Raw genomic sequence first — 20,950 nt, 5'->3', positions numbered from 1 at the left:
CACATATAAATTACATTTAAGAAATTTATGGGTATGTTTTTTCCTGAAAGTAAACTATTATTTAATGTGTTTTTCATTAAACGAAGATATCAAATCCTACTTCAAAACACTTTTCAGTAGAAGTGTTTTCACCCTCGCTGGCTTTTTTCTTTTTTCTCTTTTTTTTTTTTTTTCTTTAAGAAAGGATTGGAAAGATTCGAGGTTCGTAAGATTCGTGGATTCGCAGAACATTCCTTGGATTCGGATTCAGAAAATTCTGGATTCGTCCCATCCCTAAGAAAAACCAACCTCAAGATGACCAAGAGGCATTAAGAAAAAGAAGACGACGAAGGAAAACCACACAGAAGACAAAACGAAACAAGCAGGGTCCACCTGAAGAATGAGTTCAATAAATGAAATAAGAGTTCAAATAAACGTAGACTAAATCCACCAATGGCCTTCATCACACTGCACAATGTACTCTGTCCTTAAGACAGTATAGACGAAAAATACGGAGACACCAGAGGATGTCGAGGTCACATGGTTTCAAAAATTCAATAACCGCGTGTATGGACGGTACTTGGTGACCAGCACTATCTTCATTATCTTGCACCAGCGTTATCTTCAAAACAATTTGCATGTAAAAAACCTGCGAACAACTACAACATACAGGACCCACAGGCCAGCATCCAAGAGGACCTGTCCACAAGCGTTTTTATACCGGGGACTCGGCAGCATTCCTCTATATTAAGGTGGCTCTGTGGCCGTTGGGCACCACAAAAATAAATATGAATAAATAAGGTACCAAAATTCCGCAATTCATTACAGTCCACGTGGTCTTTCACCTGCGTACACTACCCAAGGTATTGGTTCGCTAAGTGACGCGTATCTAGCATAAAATTAATTTATTGAGTTTTGAGAAGTGTTACGTCCTGGGGGTGCCCAATATAATCAGTCGTCGGTCGGGCGACCATTGCTCTGCGAAGGTCGATTTCCACCCCCTCACCCACAGCTGTTGGCATATTTCCAGCGTGGGGCGAAGAGCGGTGACGTCACCTACTCTTAGAGAATCCGAAACTATGGTGTTTTGCGGCCTTTTTCTGTTTTTTTTTTTTCGAAAATTCGGCATTTATATCTTCCATACTGAGACCTCGAGCGAGGCGGACTTATAAATACCTTTGTTGGGTCCGTAGTAGCACGTTAAGGTAGTCTTTGCTACATGCACATTGCTTTTGCAGAAACTGAGTAGAAGTTTGCTTGTTTAAACTGAGCGTCAGAAAGACGAAGTGTCTCATAAAGTACTTAGAATACACGGCTACTGCAGGAGAAAAAGTCTGACCATCGTAAGGCCCATAGACATTGGAGGAAGCCCACCGCATCTGAACAAGTTTACAAAGAACCAACCTTTGCCGACTTGCTCCGAAGCAGCTCATCAGGGATGATACAAGGTAAGGAGTCAACAGAGAGCGAATCTCCAGCCCTGGTTCTCACTGTCACTGTCTTGTTGTGCAGTGGCATCAGATGGCTGATGTCTAACAGTGCATGGTCACCTGCAGGGTCGATTGAAATCCATATTTTGTAGCTTCTCTCGCAGCAGTACCGTAGCTTCTAGACAACAAAGTACTAGTGGCAGTTGAGAGTGCAGACCTGTGGGGCTGTCTATCTCTGCCAGTTTACGTCCAGCGGCGTACACGGCATATCCCGTGACGGGAGCCCCATTGGAAGTTCCAGCCGTAGCGTTTATTGTCACGGGCAGCCAGGTAACCAGCAGGGTTCCCTCCTGGGGACCAGCCTCCACTTGGATATCCACAGGAGGGTCCGGTATTCCTGTATGAAGTACAACGGGAAACATTGCAGACCTTTCGGCGCGGTACCGGGTGCTCTCCGCACAGCACACACCTTTGGGCAGGGTCCGGAAATCCACGAAGGCAGTGAGCATTCCCATAAGCCGCCTTGGGTCTTTGTCGTCGGTTGCCGCGTGGAGCAGGAGCCTGCCCGGCTTGGCGCGTACTCCAACGCGGTACGTGGTGTTGGGAGCGAGCCCGGACACAAGATGGCGGAATACGCCGGGCTTCACCACTTTCATCTCGACCGAGTTGACGGCCACCACGTGGCTGAAGTTGGAATTGCTCGGTAGCCAGCTCACCAGAGCAGACGTTGAGGCCACGTTGGACGCTTTCACGCAGCTTGGTGCCAGGGGGACGTCTATGTGAGGTATCTAAGTGAGCTCACCGCTTGCAAGGCTCCACAACTCTATATTGTGTTTTAGGGACACTAAAGCGCAAAAATAGCTCTTCGTGGGAAGGAAGATCCTGTTACCCTGAGTTCAATACAAAAGGAACGGGATTCATTCGATTTGCGAGCGAAAGAAACTGCAAGGTACGCTTTCCATCTCCTTTCCCGGCTAAAGAGGTGCAACACGATGGTGCGGAGAGAGTGTCCAATCATCGCGAGAAATCGTTTGCGGAGACCAATGGGAGGACTCCCCGCGTTGTCACACCTTTTGAGAAGGAGAGAAGATTGAAAGCGCGAGTCGCGACTTCCTTCGCGTTTAAATCACAAACGACGCAACGTATGAATCCCGTTCCTTTTGTATTGCTGTCAAGGAAACGACATCTTTAATTCCGCGAGAAGAAATTGTCGCATTCCCTGAGTGGCCCTTTACCATGTATTCACACGAGCGACATTCCTCAGAATACTCCAGCAGAAGGTCCGAACAACGTCATAGGTTTCTGCTGTCACGTGAGCGCGAGCGCTGAACGTTGTGTCTCTGCGTGCACTGCTAACCGTGGGGAATATCCTGCGACACAGCCACAAGATATTCCGTAGCAGACGACAGGAAAAGACGCTGGCGGTGTCTTCTGCTAAGTGTCGACTGCAAATGCCGCAGTACGCCACTCCCAATATTCCGCACCGTGTGAATGCTCAACATAACACGGGTCGGAACTTCGGCTCCGTGAGCAGCGTTTTACTTTTTCTTCCACTAGAATATTCCGTGAGGATGTAGCTCGTGCGAACATCCGTTGTTTGTAAACTGCCTGTAATTCACGTACTTTTCCCGATGACTATTGTGCATGCTGCGTCTCTAGAGTGCTGGCCGGACGTCAGCACGGACCTCACGCTGATCCTGTGTGGCTGCAAATAACGATAGGGGAACGGTAAAAAAAAAGTATGCGAATTATCGACGGACGCACTATAGTGCTTACCTGGCACGAATCGACGCCCTCAAGTAGGGCACGGGTGCGCTGTCCAGCCTTGATGGTGGCCTTGAGGACACCATCCACGTATACTTGGTAGGACTCCAGAGAACTGAGGACCACGTCCGGAGGCAGCCAGCCAATTAGGATACTCTTGTTCAGCTGCCTCTCGAGGACCAGGCGCTGGGGAGGCGGCACTGGGAAGCACCAGGGTGGGGGGCCTGCTAGTCGTCAGCACCTGTCCCCACCAAACCCCTTTGCTCGCCAACACTGACATGCGTCTCTAACATGCCATGCACCCGCTCTTATGCACAACATGGTCGCCGCGCTACCAGCAGGGGAGCGGGTATAAGAAACACTACGAACCAGACAGACAGGAAACGTCGCTGCGAAGCCATTGAGTAAACAGAGCACACAGTGTGCCGGGAGTTTTAGAATGAGGCACCCAAGCGCCCCGCCTGATTGGAGGCGCAGATTACTAATCGATTTCGTTTCGAATTACTGATCGAATGGTTTCGGTCGGTCCCAAAAATGACACGTCTCTAGAGCATGCAAACAGCACACAGCTACGTCCCAAAGCAGAAAGCGTGAACTACCTGGCCCTTCAGTCTCTCGCTCAATTTCCGACAGAGCGTCTTCATCCACTTCTTCGATATCTTCCAGGTCAATGTAGTCATTCATGCGGTGGAAGTCCTCTGCGTACAGAAAGGAAATATGTAGCGAAGGAGTGGTGTCACGATGAAACAACGTGGACGTAGCATATAGGGAGGGGGTCTGCCGTTGGCTGAGAAAACTGCAGAGAAAATCCTGCACCAAAATTCCGCTCGCGTGAACTTTCGGCGACGTTCTCTCCCGTACCTCCTCCTCACGTATAGACGACCTGCGCCCCTACGTCATTGATTACGTAACGCCGCCGCGCAAAGTATGCTAGTGGGCACTATCAGCTTTATCAGCCTATCAGCAGACGCGTTTTTCCCGCTTCTTGCCCACCACAGCCAAATATAACCTCGAACCAGCTTTCTCGTGTCGTCACAATGTCGTCACACTGACGTCGCGCATACGTTTCTCTGCGCAGGAATTTCACACCGTGTGAATTCAAATGATGCATAATTGCCGACAATAAGTTCGGATCAAGTTGGTAAAAAGTGAGGTAGGTAATCACTAATCAGTAAATCAGGGAATGCACTACTCGTGGAAACAAAAATCTGCAAATTGACGAGCGCAGGCCGTCTCAGCAAAGCGCGCTCGTCAAGTCGCGCCACGAGCTGGAGGTTACAGACAAGTGTGTCGCAAGTAGTACACATCCCCCCAAATATGGACAATGCATGAACTGCGCAGAGGATGAAACAGGTGCTTCTACCTGGTGGCAGCCTGTGTAGATCCTCGGATCCCATAAAGTCCATATCGGCAGCGTAAGTAAAGCTGGCACTGCTGTCATCCGAATCCCTGTTTCCATAGAGCACTGTTGTTTGAAACTCAAACAGGTCTTCCCCTGGTGGAGAAAACACAAACTATATAGTACACGACACTTCTTCCACGCACGAGGGGGCTTATTTGAAGCAGATCACGCGGATAAAGACAGGAGAATTGGTACCTAGACTTGGGCGTAAGAATCCCTCTACTGTAATGAGATATTCGATATACACTTAAAAGGCCATGCTTGTCAGAACCAAGACTTCGGCAAACGTCGGTTTATATGACATTTTTTGCAATATATACGAGTGATCAATTACTTCAAATTAATGCTGCACCTAGCACGGAAAATGGCCACATAGTTTTCTCGTCAGGCATTCGCCAATTCCCTGTCATACGCAGCGGCTAATCCAGTTTATCAATAGGTGCGTGGTAATTATACCGGCTCCGTTAATCAAAGGTATTAGATATTTAGGTGATGTGGAAAAATTGAAACGTGAAAATTTAAGTGGATTATGCCAGCTAGCGGATTTCAAGATTTGCGCTACTTACGAATTGCGTTCCACAAGTTATCAAAATTATGTCTGTAGTAACACTGAAGAAATCAAAGAAAGTTTTGTAGCCCTAGAATTGAGTGTTCGTCTGAAAACCGGCTTACGGGAAGTATCGACTACTTCTGGTGGAACTACCTAACTGGTTATGCAGGAGATGTAGTAATAAATTTTGCAAACTAATTTTTACGCCAAACTAACGCGATTAGAGTGGAACTTTACAGAAAGCTGTTTACATGAAGATGTTTCCCTACGTTTATCAGCGTCAGATGCTGCAAATTGGCAACCTTGTACACATCCCGTAGTCCGTATATACTTGCCTGTCAATTTTGCTACAAAGTTGGAAGGCACCAGCCCTTTCTTCCCGTCCAGTAGCTCTCCGTTGAAGAAGCCGTCCTGAATTTTAATACGCCACATTAAAAACCGTATCCTTCACGGGTGGAGGAAATAGAAGTAGCAGACCTCATCCATGTCGCCAAAGATGAGGATATAATCTCCAGCGTTGAGATAGAGCTCTGCCTCGGGGTTCTCATTGGGCGACTGTTTCATCGGGTCGTAGCTGTACCGCGCAATGTAGACGCGGCATCGACCTCTGCCTGGGAGGTCGACAAACTCTACAGACTCCACGCACAGCATGTCTTCTTCGGGCTGAACCACTGTAAACAAACGTGGACGTAGTCTTATTTTCGAGGGATAACTTAACGTTTGCATGAGTCTTTCAATTTTTTCTTTTTGTATTTTTTCTTGTTTTTTTTTTCTTTCTTTTCTTGAAGGTGCCGCAAAGCAACAAGCAATCAGCTTGCATGCTTGGCGTCATTTAAGAGCGTGTTGCTGAAATAGCACACAGCATCACACGTTATATGGTGCGCTAAAAAGTTTGTCAAAATTGCGATAAAATCGGTCGAGGCGCCTCGTGGTGTGAAAGAAGGAAACACTGGCGCTCTCTATCCAGCATTTTTTTTTCCAGTTCTACGCGGCGGCCGTAGACGTTCCCTCATCAGACCCAGTGTTTTCGCACGCGATGTAGTTTCGCCGCCGTAGATGACGGACAACGCGATGTTGGTGCCTACTTCGGCACAGTGTTGCCCGAAATTTTCAATGTTGATTTCCTACAAAACTATGAGGTAACTTCGACGAAAATTGTGACGTCAGAGTCCTGAGGGGTTACGCTATCGAAGGAACTCAAGTTATGAGACTGCGCTTCAACTACTTGACACTTCGCGTAGCTCGAAACCTTGCCGTTCATTCATCAGGCCATCTATGAAGAGAGACCATGCACATTATTTTCACTGTACGGCCTCTTGTTACTGCGCAACTAAATTTACAATAACGGCCCGAAAAATCAGCAAGGTGCGGTAGCGTCACGACCTCGGAGGCGTTTCCCGATTTCCTGCCGTGACGTAATCAGGTCCGTGCGACGTAGCATCAGCGAAGCGAGCAGCCGCGAGGTCTCATTTTCCTCCGAAAATTCATGCGATACGGACAAGGCGGGGCGTGAGGGACTCTCTACGTCACGGAGTGACCTCCAGCACCAGTCGGGCGCGCCAGTCGGCTTCAAGGAAACGTCGGCGCTACCGCGTAGTACTCAAGGAAAGTGCCGTGCACTTCCTCCGCTTGGGAGCCGCTGTGAGTCAAGGTCGATCTTTGAAACACAAAATCGGTATTGAGAAGCAACTCGAGTGGACGGCTGAGTCGAGGACCGTTTAAGATTTAGCCGTAAGGGATGTTAATCGCAGGACTATCCATACCCCCTCCCCCCCTGCCTTCTCCAGCCATCGAATGGGAGTACTGCAGCATAGAATACCCCGTCGATTCAGAAAGACAACAATCCCAATCAACGTGCCTGTTTGTCCCTCTTCTTTGACCATGGTGGTTGTAGGTGGTAGCTGCTGGTGCTGCTGGTGCTGCTGCTGCTGCTTGGGCATCGGTGACGTTACCAGCGTGCAGTTAGTGGGCAGTGACACCGGAACCGACGGCAGTGTGAGCACAGGTCTCGAAGAAATAGGTGTCTGAGCTAGGGTGACGGAAGTAGCAGAAGAACTCGATGCGAGACACAAGCGCTCCGACAAACATGTGCTCGTTGGAAGAGTGCTCGTGTACGTTAACGAAGAACCTGGAGGCAGAAAGAAAGAGTGGCGGACGTGTGGTTACCAGCGCTGTTCCCTCCCTATCTCTCTCCCTCTCTCTCTCTTTTTTTTTACTGTTAAAGTGCCACAAAGAAATAATTTTCGTGTCTTCAGAATCCCAAAGAATTATATTTTTCATTTCAATTTATTTAACGGCCATTACGCAATTGCAAGCTGCGTGTCCCACACTGTATTGTGCTAAAATCTTTTTTTTTTTTTTTCAATTTGTAGTTTTGAGGAGTCTGACGTCATGGTGTGCGCCATCTGTCCGCGTCTGGCAACATTGCTCCTCCTAGGTAGTTTTCCGTCTCTTCACCGCACGCTGCTGGCAGTTTTTCAAAGTGGGGATGGAGAGCGGGGACCTCGAAGGGATGCTCGCGATGATGTTGCCAGGAGACAAGACGCGAGGGCTCACGATGACGTCATCTGCTTCTGGAGAATCCGAAACTACTATACAGTTTCGCGGGAAAATTTTGTGGAACCGCGTTATGTTCACGGAGGGGATCGTACATTTCACGTGCTGAGCATCTGAGCGAGATTGGTTTATAATACGAAATGAGTCGAACATTATTATTTTTTTTTATTCAGTAGTGGCACCTTAAGCGGATCTCCCTGCATGTTATAGGTGTAGATACCCGGGTACCAGCGTGTTTCCCCATTACACAAAGAGAACTAAGTACCGATATTCGCCCTTTTCTTGTCCAGTTCCGCCAATATTCTGTTATCGCGATCCAATTTCGCCATCAGACCGTCCAGATCTTGCATAGTTATCGTAGGCCCTGAGGTGAAGAAAAGAAAGGAAGACAGCTGAGAAGAATTAGAGGGAAGTACAGCATGCACAGCGTGTGAAAGAGACAATAAAGCAGGCGGGATGAGCATGCGGTGTGAAGAGGTAAGATTGTTAGGGTAGTTAGTTAGGAGGGACTTTTAATGTGAAGATCGGGAAACAAGAAGGTAACAGAGAGGAGCAACGAAATGTTGCTCAGTTCTTCCGTCGGTCGTGTTCTGCCTGGGCCTTCCGTAGCGGCAGTTGATGCAGTAGAAAACGCTATAGTTTCGAGAAATCAACGACAAGGTATCCGAAATCGACGCAGGACGTGTCTCTAACTGGATTGCAAACTACTGGATACTCTTAAACACTGGCGTTTCAGTAAATCACCGCATACCATGCTTTCTTCTGGAGAACGGGTCATCGTCGACATTGCGGTTATGCTCTTGGCGCTCAAAACGGATGCGATCCTGTGACGAATGTTTATAATCGTAAGCTATATGTCCACAGGTATAGAAAGCACAAGTCCACGGTTCCTGAAGAGCGCTACGGGGCGCAGGTGGCGGTGTTACGGACGGACGGACGGGACACAGCGAAACGAATACTGTACGCCCTGCACGTGCAAGTCGTATCTTGCGTGTGGTACCGATGGGTACTTTCGTAAGATCCGTCAACCACGGTACGGGACTACGTACCCGTAACCTGAGCGTGAGACAAGAAATGGTCCCAGAAGGCATGCAGAGAATCAGGTTGACATGTGAAACTCACGTTGCAGAGTCCTGGACCTGAGCTGAGAGTACAAGTGCTTAGTTCGGCGTGGTTCCAGCATAAGCTGGTCGATCGCCGGAGAAGAAAAGGACGATTCTGTTGCGGAAAGAAGGCCGAGTTTGACGGGAGACGAGAAAAAAGTTCACGTTCTATGTGGCTTGGAAATATGTATATATATATAGATATGTATATATATAAAAGAGAAATTAAGTAGGTCAGTAAGCCCTTACTTCAAAGTACCTTTGGGTTAGGAGGAGGAGAAGAACACACGACAAAATAACAATTTTTTTGTGGAAGCATAAGCTGGTCACATACGTGGAAAAGCCGAACAGAAGGCGCCGTCCACACCCGCATCTACTTATTAAAACTGTCGGTTTTGACTCATTTTCATCGAACCTATACTTCTTTATTGTATAACCCAGCGATTTTGTATAGCTCAATCGTAAGTCTGTTAGTGGATTACCATATACAACATATAAAGCACAAAAATGCAAAAAGTTAGAATTGTTCTTAGCACGATGAACCCAGCGCTCAGCTAATTATTCCAATGTTTAAGGAAACGGTTCTGAATCTTTTTGAATGTCTTGCACTAGGACAAACAGACGTTACAGTAAGAAGAGTAGACGTACTTGAGACTGATATCAACCATACATCGCTTTCTTGAAGTGTTCGTATGTTTCATGCTTTCGAATAATGATACACCGCGATATATACAATTTTGTGATGTGTCTTCAACCACGTTTACCACACGTTTGGTCGTGAAAATCCAGTTCGAAATTACGTACACAGGAATGCATCGAATTAACCAAACGAACGCATTAACTGATTAACGCCTCAACGAAGTGTCGCCGCAATTCCCGTCCTATATCACCGATGATGAGATAATCACGACTGCCCGTAACCGAACCCAGTATGAGAACAGAGAGCATACTTACTTAGTACACTTATCATGAGTATACTTACTTAGGCTAGACTGAAGCACTGATATGCTATTTTCTACAGCACGAGCGTCTTGCTCGATGCTCTGTTTGAGCCTTTGTATATTGGCACAAGAAACCGGGGAACCTGAAGGGAATATTAGACAACATTATGAAGGGCCCAAATGGAAGGATGGAAGGATGGAACGCACCAATTGTTGCCCTGGACTTTTCAAGCTCCGCCAGGACTCTATTATCCTGTTGAATCCTTGCCAGGATGCGGTCTATCTCCTGGGACGTGCAGTTCTGCAGTGAAGGCATCGTCTGTGTTGCAACTCGGGTTGCACTCGAGTGGCTTACAGACATGTCCGCACACCGTTTGCCCACTGAAACGAAATGGTTCTCCATCGTCTCACGGCATCAAACGACGAGAACTGTGCACGTCCTGTATTTAACGCCTTCAAATGACGATTCGTATTTATGTTTATACGACATGCAATTGATGCACCAAAGTGATAGATTAGATTGGATTAGAGGAAAAAATAAAAAAACTAAACTAAAACATATCAAACTTACATTGCACGTATGACATCGTTGACGGATCTCTTTCAAAATAAACTGTAAGAACTAAAAGTAACATAATTAAATCAGCAAACCTTTTTTTTTTTTTTTCGTTGCTTTTGAAGGGACAGTTCGCTCTCCAAACATCATTTCGTAAAATTTTGTTGCCACTACTATAGTGTATTCCCGAATTTACCGAATCACTGTTTCACTTTCTACCGACTTGAGCGTCATAATACTATATTACTGACAGTATAAATAACTGAATTCCACACGGTTTCAAATTCGAAAAAAGACGTACGCACTACGTCAGTGTGACGACACTGTGACGACATGAGTACGTTCCCGTGACGACGCACCTGTCCGGCTTACTATTGGCGCCATTTTAACGTGACCTCAACCGCGCGTCACTTGTTTCGGTTTCCTGCCACGGAATGCTTCACATCTCGCGGCGAGGGGGATGTGTGGTAATGGACGCTCACACGTGACCATCCTGGAGGAACGTCACGGGTACGTCACGTGTGCCGATGAAGATATTCTCCTGCTTGCTCCTCCCCGTGCGTTCGGGTCCGAGTCCGAATTTCACGACAAGGTGCGAATATCACCAGAAATACGTCGATTTCGTGCGAACGGTATCGCAGGGGAGTCGTTCGGGGGACAAGTGCTCCTGACAAACATATTTATTTTAATCACGGTAGAGAGCGAACTCCCTTCTTCAATGCAGTACGACTCTAACCTTCAACCAAAGTAAATAAGTTGCAAACAAACAAACAAACGTAAGATGACTCAAAAGTAACAGAACAGCGATTCCTTTACTCAAGCGAAACAAGATAGATTAGCGTAACTATAGAGAAGCACACATGAAACGCAATGTACGCTACCCGAAGAAGTCGTAAGCAAGGATCTGTCCAGACTGGTGATGTTGTCCGTATCAATCTGAAGCTGAGGCGGAGAAGCCGAACGTGCTCCTATTCGCGTTGTCAGCAAAGTGTCTGTGCTGGCATCCAGTAGTGGGTCGTCAAGCATGAAAGTTTCACCCGTGGTTACCTAGAAGCGATAGAGACAATAGCGTGAGAGGACGTTGCGGCACCTCTGGTGCACGCACGCACGCGCGCACGCATACCTCGGCGGAGAGGGAACGGCCACTTCTCCATGCATCCCTGGCAGGCCTGCGTTGCTGCCTGCGAAGAGTTGCCATCTCCAACACCAATTCTTCGTGTAGGACATTCTGCAGTTCGCACTTCTTTTGCAGTTCGCGTACTTTGGATTCAAGTGCTTTCAGGGTGTCTAGCGAACTATCGTCCTTGGTGAGACGCGCGGCCGCTGTCGCCGCCACCGTCGCCTCCTGCCGACGTTGGCGAAGCTCCTCCAGAGCCTGAAGAGTAAAGCGGATATAGAGTAAAAAAAAACTTGAAAAGGGACACTAAAGTGCAAAAATTTCGCCTCGCGGAATGAAGGATCCCGCTACCTTTACACGAGCACAAAAGGAACCGGGAAGAAAGAATGGGAGGGAAGGAAGGTTAGTCAGACGTAGGCCGACTTGCTGTTCCTTCAAGGAACGGCATTCATCCATAGCGTACGTAAATTGCGTTTCTTTTTTTTTCTTTTTTTTATAGATCATAAACCACGAACGACCTCGGTCGTGATTTATGACCCATAGAGAAAAACGCAATTTACGCCTTCCCACTCTCTCTCCTTCTCAAGAAAGCCAACAACGCGGAGTGGCCTCTCATTGGTATGCTCAAACGATCTGTCGAATCATCGCGGGAAAGGGCCCAACCCGAGACCTCTCCGCTTCTCGCGCTTCCTGTGAAGGAGAGGGAGAGCGCAAATTGCTGTTTCCTTCTCTCATAAATCGCGAATGACACGACAGATGAATCTGGTTACTTTTATGTTGGAATCAAGGTAATAGCATCTGTCACCTTGTTATACACTCTTAGAAAAAAGGGTGGCGTAGTTACACCTTTTAGGAAGTATAGTAGTTGTCGCATATGTTGTGCCCAAAAACGTTGCAAAGGTGTACCTGCTACCTCACTCTCTGCCACGAATGATAAGGTGACCCCTCTTATGATTCGGTGAGCGAGGGGGGGGGGGGCGTACGCTTTTTTGTAGCAATTTCGATATATGATAATTACTTTTGCCACCCTTTTACACCCTTTATCAGAAGCTATGTTAACCTAGGTGGTAACGATAGGAGTTACCACCTTTTCACACCATTTTTTTCTTAGAGTGTATGACAAATTTCTGCACTTCAGTGCCCCTTTAAAGTGGTTGAAAGCTCTCGCCAGCACAACACTGGAACGATCCAGGTCAAAGTGGAGCTGTCTCACACCGACACTGTGTCGGTGATAGCGCCTATACGAGTTTGCTGTCATCGAGTGTCCTTTTAACGTGCAGTTGGTCAGGTGGAGGCGCCCGCAGAAAGCTGGCACTCGTACTGCAGAGGTTGGCTCGTGGATTAAACTTTGGCAACCTAATGGATCTTTAACGCAAGAAACCTCAGGACCTCAACTATACAACGTTTCACCGGGCCGAGCTAGAGTCACTAAATAAGCTACGCTTCAGAGTATCGACACTGAGTTCCAAGAGCGAGCACGCGCCATCTTGTTTTCGCGCCACGCTACCCGCGCGCACGCGCACTTTAGCGCACGATGCCATCTATTGTGCGTGGGTGAGCTGTTCCTTTCGTTTACAAGAAGCTCATCAAGGTTGACGGCCTTGAGCTCATCTTGACGTCCTCGGGACGCTCTGGTTGACGATACTTGGATTATCGCGCAACAATCATACTCGCTTCTCTACCCCACAGGGAGCATTATGTTAGCCGTCTTTGATCCTCAACTTGGGATGGTACCCGTGTGGTACGGAAACAAGATGGCGCGCTCCTGTTCTCCCTTGGACCTCAGTGTCGATACTGTCGATACATGCGTCTGGTTCTCAGCATGTTACTTGGGCAAGTGAGAGTGGGTTGCGTTACCTGTGCATGTTGTCTCTCGAGGTCGCGTCGCCGGTCGGCGGCGCGCCTGAGGTGAGTGACGAGGGCCTCCAGGGCGGCCGCGCTCTGCTGCAGATCGTGCAGCTCAGCGCGGACGCCCCGAAGTTCTGACGCCGACGACGAGGCCAAGGACAGCGCCCGCGCACATTCAGACTCCGCCTGTGAATTCACATTATGTACACACACACATAAATAAATAAATAAATATATAAGGAGATAGATCGTAGCCTCGCTAACACGGCGAACACATCTTACCTGCTACTCCTAGGAAAGCAGACTGAGAAAGATAACACGTGTAAGGGATGGTAACAGAACCGCGTATATGACAGAATGAAGAAAAAAATATTGGGGACCTCTCCGTAAGGAGAGGACCTCGAGGTTTTAGGCCTAGAATTTACTTCTTCTTTACTTTTTGTTCAATTTAATTAATCAGCCTTATTTCATCTAACTTGATTAAGCTAATAATGAACTATTACATCGTTCAAATAATATCTGATTAATAATTTATTATATGTATTATCAGGAAGTAGAATAAATCAGTTGCGTTAATTTGACTAATTTCACCCCACACCGAATCGTAAATTTTCGAACCATTACGAATTCACTCTGTCTACAACCGTTGCGTCAATTAGGAAGCATTTTGAGGGAGGGCATCCATGTCATGCGGAAACAAGCAGCGCACGTAAAAAATAGCTTCTGTATAGTTTTGCTTACAAGGATGCGTTGCTAGGGCCCAGTTTCACCAACGCTGTTTAACATTGAATCGAGGTCAATGGTTGTTAAACCTAACGGTTGCTAATTCTTTTCTACAAACGTTAATTGGTGACGTAGTGAATGTTTCAGTGGCAATAACTCCCTTTAGTGAAATAGAGTTAAGCGTCCAGTTGATCTCGATTCAAGTGTTAACCGGCATTGGTGAAACCGGGCCTAGAAGACGCAAATATAAATATCGCCATTTGTTGCATTGACGGAAATGTCAATAAGATTGCGTTAACTACGTAGTTAGCATAGGTTATAATCAGACTTAAATGAACAAGTGAAAGATACTCTTGACTGACGTAGATCATCTTCGCAATCCTAACACACGCGTGCTTCAGAAAAAAGGAGAAAAAAATAGAAGAAACATTCGCTTGGTATTGTTATTTGCACACGTGTACACGTTGTATGTACATGCATAAGTGATAGGTAAATGTGTACTGCGTACCCACGTAGTGAGAAAAAAAAAAGAAGAAGCAGAAACATTCGCTTGGTATTGTTATTTGCACACGTGTACACGTTGTATGTACATACATGCATAAGTGATACGTAAATGTGTACTGCGTACCCACGTAATGACCTTCGTGGTCCTTTGGGTTTGCGTTTCCGTACATATGTAATGTATGAGAACAAATGAAACGCTTGTGTTGAGAACGTGCGATGAATTGACGAATCCGTTCCACGGTTAGGCGAAGCACAGCAACCATTGTTTTCCCTCAACTAGATTGGATCGAAGCGAACACTGGACACCCGCTCGATAAATCGGTTAACGGTCGCTCAGGATGGAACCTGAAACCGCTACACGTGGCATGTTGCTCTCCTAATATGCGGCTTGATGCCGAGCATCCCCTAAAATATAGGCTATCGCTGCACGCGCTGCTTTCACGGCGCATGACGTCATTGATTTGGCACAGCGAGTCTCACGTGCGAGGAGCTGTCGTCGGAGGGCTGCTCATATGCGCTGGCTTCGACACGGGCGACATCTCCAGATGCAGACGCAGACGCATCCCCGCGCAGACGACATACGCAGACGACAGGCCCTGTCGTCTGCTACGGAATATGGCGCCGGCTGAGCCCCAGGAGAGTCCTCATGATTAGAAGGGCAAGAAAAGACATAACGCTGAACGCTGGCGCTCACGTGGCAGCAGAAAGGTATGACGTGTTGACGGAGTACAGATAGGCAAACGGGCCGAGGTGAGCTCCATCTAGGGACAGACGCAACACAAGGCCTGGCTTGGCTTGGCTTTTTCGTGAATTACTTTTCGATTTTGTTCCACTGGAGTATTCTATAGGGATGTCTACACGTGAATATACGAATACGTGACACTTCCCATGCCATAGGTGCATCACCACACCTTGCTACCAACCGACTGACCACTTTGACAGGGAGAAGTCAGCGCATGCTGTGTTAAGTTACGTTATGGTAGGACCACGTAGGACCACTTTTGGGTGGTTTGGAACAGCAAGGACGGCTGAGAAATCGCTTGAACGGCCGATATGACTGAGAAGTGTCGCGTTGGATTGTTGGCCCCTGTCTCTTGGTACACAGGTGAGTGATTGACAAAGTGGCACTAGCTATGGAGATGACCCTAGTAAGTTCGTGCGCTTAGGTACTACGTAAGTGCATGAAGTTACGAGGGTCATCTGATGAGTATGAGCCCTGGCAGGGCGCACACTATGTGGTGGTGTAGTGGCTGCAGTAAAATAAGCATATTAGTGTAACCAGACTATTAATGTTCCTACGATTATCTCTTCCAGCATGACATGAAGACATATATACTAACCGCATGGAGGCACTTTACTTGTTCCTGGAGCTTGCTTTTCTCCGCTTCGACCTCAATCTTTTGTTCAAGGGCTTCCAGCAGCTGCCGCTCCTGCAAGGAAACAAAAAAAACACGTTTGGCACATTACGACGTGTTTTCTGTCCTTTCTACGTGCCTACAGTAATCGAAAACAGGTGAAAATGTGCATTATTTTTTTAGCTATTTTCATACAATACACTAACTTGTCAGTATATTAAGACGATAGCTTTACAAGGCACAACAACGTCTACATCCTTATAGTATGTCCGTCCGTATCAGATGTGGAGAGAGAAAAAAATGATGATGGTAATTCATGGCTTCATTAAGACGAAACTTTTCCTAAAACCATGGTATCCACCATCTTGCCCTCGCTGGGCTGCCACTTGCTGCTTTTCACGGAGAACGCTATGCGTTGCGGACAGTCTCGAACGCATACTACACTCCGCACTCCACGTAGTCGAAAACTGCAGAGTTTAAACCCACGACCCCTGCGAAACATGGCAGCAATCACGGTTCGTAGCAGCCCAGAACAAAACAAAACTCACCTGTTGCCGAGGGTACGGAAACACGGTTCGAGGGTAGGCTAGAAAGTCTATATATAGTTTCGAAATGACTCGTTCGTGCAACAGAGCGCTCCACCAGCGCTTGCCACTCTTAGCAGACGAGCAGATGCGCACATACTCCAACGGTCTGCCCATTGCCCTCTGACGTGAAATGTGCGCTCTGGTGAAGAAAACACAGCACGACAGTACAGGACGTCCTATGGCTTTAGGGCGTTCTCTTGTCTGTGTGTGTTTGGCAGCTTTCTTCACCATGGATCGTTACCAACTACCCATGGCGATTTCCGGTGATGCATTTGGGGCACTTTTGCTGCCCTGCGCTAAATTCGGCTGGTGCGGTCAAAACGAGAGTAAAGTACGTGTTCGGGTGATGCAATATACGGAGCAGTTCGCTCGCCCAGGAGCAGTGTTTTCGCTCCTGCTGCAAGAGGCCGAGCCAGAACTGCCCTCACACTCTCTCCTTCCGCTCTTGACAGTGAGCATGCGCGTAACAGTGTCGTCTGCTACGTATTGTGCCTTCGGCTCTGTCTTGGATCTGTACGAAAGTAGTGGCGATGAAGTTCAATTGACTTCGATATTGCGAATAACGAAGCGGAAGGCGTGACCTGCTTCTCTCAAGCTATGCTTGTGATGCAGACGACAACAAGCGAAAGCGCACGAGGACGCTGCCAGAAGTTCACAAACAGACGGAAAGCGCAGTGCGCAGCGCCCCTGGTGGGAAGCGATAGAGCAACCGGCAAATTCGGGCGATGACTGCCCCAGAGCGACTCCCGTGTAAAGCGTGCATTGAACCTGGGCGCTCTCGCTCGGATTACCAGATGAGTCAGCCGAAATCGCCACCAGTCTCTCCACCCTGGCTCTCTGAGACCCCGATCGGCCTGGTTTCGGTTTCAGTTCACTTGCACAGCAAAATTAGGGGATGGATATTTCAACGAAAATGCAGATCTCATGACAAAAAAAAAAAAAAAATGGAATGGAATGGCTTTCAACGGGGTTTGCCTCCCATCCCGCTATTTCACTTTTGCCCGAAACTTCCTAATTAGATAGTCAATTAACGTTTTTTTTTTTTAAATTAGTCATCTTGTAATTAGATTACTCTTGTATTAGTCCAGTGCCCTGTGCCGTCCTGTCTTTTATGTTTTCCCCCTGCACGTCTTTCTTTTCTTTCTCTTTTTTTTTTTTTTTTTGCCGATTTTATAGATTACTCTCTTCGAGATGATGTCCGCCTCGCCGTATAACTGAACCACAACATCTATGGTGCTCTCGTAGCTTTTTCATTGAAAAAAGAAAAGAAAAAACTATCTGTATAATAACACTACTCATAATAAAACGTCATGTATAAACACGATTTGCGAGAAGGATGTAAGGAAGGGCGGAAACAACAAGGAGAGCGCACGTACCCTAATTTTCCCCTTTCCAAATTTCAATATTCAGGCTGCGTAACTGTATATATAGTTCTCTGCAAGGTAGATTCGCAAAATACGGCAGGAGGAAAATCTTATCGACATCACCAGATAAAGCCTGCGGAAGAGTGCCGTCATTTTTTTTTTTATTCCGTGTTAGAAGCCACTGTGGCTATGAGTGGCGTACAGACGTTGACAGATGGAGAGAGGACAGCAGGAAGGAGCGGGGGCGAGAGGGGTTAGTATGCGTCCTGGGCCGACTTCAGGGGGAACTGTGCCGACATTCGTCTGGAAAGTCTTCGGAAAACCTAGGGAAAACCTCAGACAGCACAGCCGGTGACAGGATTCGAACCCGTGTCACCACCCAGTCTCGCCGTGGAAAGCGATCATCCAGACCACTATGCCACGGGAGCTGGTAAAGGGTGCCATCCGCCGTCCCACGAAGATCAGACGCGGACAAAGAGTCTTCGACCGTGACAAGCACGCACATAAAGAGGACAATATCCGCGCACGGGAGACCGGCAGGCCTAATCCTCCGGCTCGTCTATATTCAAATGAGACTGCGCGGAGAGCCCTTCACTTCACGGAAGGGCTTTACGTCACAAGTGGCTAATATTTATAGCTGCTTAGCAAATACTATCCGAGGTCGTGTTTTGTTGCATAAACGTCACCCCACGTGCGCGAACGACAGCTGTGTCGCAAACATTGCGGCTCCTTAACAGGCATTACCTATAGGCAACATTCCAGGAATTGGGAGGAGACGCACGGGGCAAGAAGAACAAGAAAAAAAAAGCGCTGTCAGCCTGCTCAGAATTGTCGGCTCGGTACACTGAGGTGATCTGAAAGGGGAAGGCTCGAAAGGGATAGAAAGGGAGGGGTGATTCCTTTTCTTCCTGAACTTCGGATGTTCGTCGTCCCATCACAGAAAACGTTCGAGCATCGCTCAGCTCTCAGTCTCCACTGAGGTGCTCTTTGTATACCGCGATAATCACCGGGATATATATAGTCACCCTACGCAACGGCACCATGAACCCAAGCAGCACAACATATTGGCCCAATATTGGTTCAATACTGCAATACGAGCCCAGTATTGGTTCAATATTGGCAATACCGGCCTAATATTGGTTCAATATTGGCAATACCGGCACACCGTTGGTTCAATATTGGCAATACCGGCCCAACATTGGCTCAAAATTGGCAATACCGGCCCAATAGTGGTCCAATCTTGGTCCAATCGTAAAGATCGTAGGGCTGTGCTATGTTACTTAAGTGTGCTATTGTTAACTTAAGTAACATAGTATATGATGCTGCAGACCCACTTTGTAGAAGTCTCAATGCAGTGAAGAAAATATATTCGGAAACATGTGAGCCAAAATTGATATAGTAGGTTGTACTGTAGCCTAAGTATTTGTTCCTCAAGTGTCGCCACAAGATTACATGCAAAGTGGTTTCTCCCTGGTTGTGGCTCGTCAGCAGGCGTCCGCGGAGCAACGCTTATGAGGGTGTTTTCAGCGACGCTCACTCAGACATTACCCACGCAAAGATGAGGTATAGCGCTGAAACAGATGTCCATGTACTCCTCTATAGCGACGTATCGGTTATATTTGTCTGCTTTACTCATTCCTGATGACGCTTCAGCCAACGGCCACCTGGTCGCTGAAACGACGTGACGTAGTCACGTCCGCCAATCGCGACATAGCCAGCTGGCCGTAGCTATATATGAAGACGACCTGCCATTAGCCGCATGTGCAGCCACTGATGGCCACAGAAAGCCTGCGCTCAAAGTCGTCTGCTGCGATTTGCCGAAGCAGGCGGCATCGCGACTTTACATGTCCACGTGGCGAAGGATCCAGGTGGCGTTGCTCCACACTCTTAAAAATGAGCTTCACCGCATAGCACCCTCCTAGCCAACCATCACTCCGAGTGACATCGTTCTCTCCCCTGATTTGTTGAAAACGGGAGGCGTACGCCTTTTTGTGACACTTATACGGAAATGTTAAAGGTCACAAAAGGACGTACGCCCCGCTCTTTCCACGAATCAAGAGTGATAGAGATATCGCTCTGTACTGTGGTTGGCCTTCAGCGTGCTATGTGGTGAAGCTTTGTTTTAACAGTGCAGCTCGTAGAGGACACGACAGCAGCCCTTCCTTCCCCAGGCGCTGCCCGCACCATTGGCCCTCTTCGAAAGTTAGGACCGCCTTCCTTTCAACATACACTTACTATGGGACCCCCCCTTGTGGTTTTCATAAAGAACTCCCTATCAGCAACAGGATAACTTCTGACAAAGCCGTATTCGGCCGACGAGAAGTCGCCACATCTGACGCCGTTGTTTTCCGTTACAACTAGTTACAACAACACAACGCACACCACACACTGTGACCAACTCATGAGACACAACGTATTGAGAAGAAGCGTTTGTCATCCGGCAAGACATTTGGTAGGCCAACAGAGCGCTTTGCTCCGCGGCCGCCGCGACGACGGCCGCTTTATTTCTTTTTTTTTTTCTTCGCTCGCGAACGGCGCGCACAAACGATTGCCGCTCGCGATACAAATCGCTTTAAGAGGGAGAGAGAGAAAAAAAATGTAGCACAGTCGTAAACAAACCGCCTTCCGGTCCATATCGCGAATGGCGATTAGTCCAGCCGTCTTTTCCGCCGACATGCATTTCCATGTACAACCAGCAATCCTCGCCGCAGTAGGTCAGAGGACAATAGCGGACGCGGCCTACAAGATGTCGCGTAGGAGGACCACCAGTCGGAATACTGGCTGTTTCTTTTAACTTCAGTGTGCGCGCCGTTTTAGCTGAATAGGAAATGTAGCGCTGTCGTGTTCTCACTCAGCCTGTAGAGTGCGTGTGTGGAGAAGCATATAGAAGATCCCGATATGAAAATGGGCTTTCGCGGCCAACATCTACATTGGAGCGCTTTGTATGCAGTGGCCTCCGGGCTCTTTGTTTTCTTTCTTTCTGGTGCGGGCCGGCTTGAAAGACGTCAAGTACGACTGTACGGGAGCAGAACGAGGGTAAGAATATACGTACGGAGCCGCTGGTGTGTTGTTCTCTAGCTATATAGTTCCACTTGTGCAAATTATCACCTCACTTCGAGACTGACTCGTTAAGTTCTTACTAAGTGCTCATAAGAAGGACACCAAAGTGCC

The 20,950-nt window shown here is 47.7% G+C and overlaps 1 protein-coding gene across 7 annotated transcripts in view; it reads right to left on the bottom strand.

Moving 5' to 3' along the window:
• LOC135370982 (RIMS-binding protein 2-like) overlaps positions 1 to 20,950 on the bottom strand; it is a 66,214-nt gene that overhangs the window by 12,461 nt on the left and 32,803 nt on the right. For 3 of the 7 annotated variants that reach the window (XM_064604936.1, XM_064604937.1, XM_064604941.1), the window contains exons 7-25: positions 15,814 to 15,903; positions 13,256 to 13,432; positions 11,405 to 11,656; positions 11,163 to 11,328; positions 10,297 to 10,347; positions 9,933 to 10,106; positions 9,767 to 9,868; positions 8,804 to 8,899; positions 7,947 to 8,045; positions 6,984 to 7,253; positions 5,603 to 5,796; positions 5,461 to 5,536; positions 4,537 to 4,668; positions 3,773 to 3,871; positions 3,186 to 3,397; positions 3,033 to 3,114; positions 1,879 to 2,184; positions 1,627 to 1,806; positions 1,384 to 1,529 (exon numbers count right to left, since the gene is read on the bottom strand). In XM_064604936.1, coding sequence (XP_064461006.1) covers positions 1,384 to 1,529; positions 1,627 to 1,806; positions 1,879 to 2,184; positions 3,033 to 3,114; positions 3,186 to 3,397; positions 3,773 to 3,871; positions 4,537 to 4,668; positions 5,461 to 5,536; positions 5,603 to 5,796; positions 6,984 to 7,253; positions 7,947 to 8,045; positions 8,804 to 8,899; positions 9,767 to 9,868; positions 9,933 to 10,106; positions 10,297 to 10,347; positions 11,163 to 11,328; positions 11,405 to 11,656; positions 13,256 to 13,432; positions 15,814 to 15,903 — 2,904 coding nt within the window. The remainder of the gene's footprint in view (positions 1 to 1,383; positions 1,530 to 1,626; positions 1,807 to 1,878; positions 2,185 to 3,032; positions 3,115 to 3,185; positions 3,398 to 3,772; positions 3,872 to 4,536; positions 4,669 to 5,460; positions 5,537 to 5,602; positions 5,797 to 6,983; positions 7,254 to 7,946; positions 8,046 to 8,803; positions 8,900 to 9,766; positions 9,869 to 9,932; positions 10,107 to 10,296; positions 10,348 to 11,162; positions 11,329 to 11,404; positions 11,657 to 13,255; positions 13,433 to 15,813; positions 15,904 to 20,950) is intronic. The other 4 variants (XM_064604940.1, XM_064604939.1, XM_064604938.1 and 1 more) reach the window with 4 other exon arrangements.

Source organism: Ornithodoros turicata, chromosome 10 (assembly GCF_037126465.1).
Source record: "Ornithodoros turicata isolate Travis chromosome 10, ASM3712646v1, whole genome shotgun sequence".
NCBI classification, from domain to species: domain Eukaryota; kingdom Metazoa; phylum Arthropoda; class Arachnida; order Ixodida; family Argasidae; genus Ornithodoros; species Ornithodoros turicata.
Note: the sequence above shows the minus strand (reverse complement) of the source record. Positions and strands in the feature narration are given on the sequence as shown.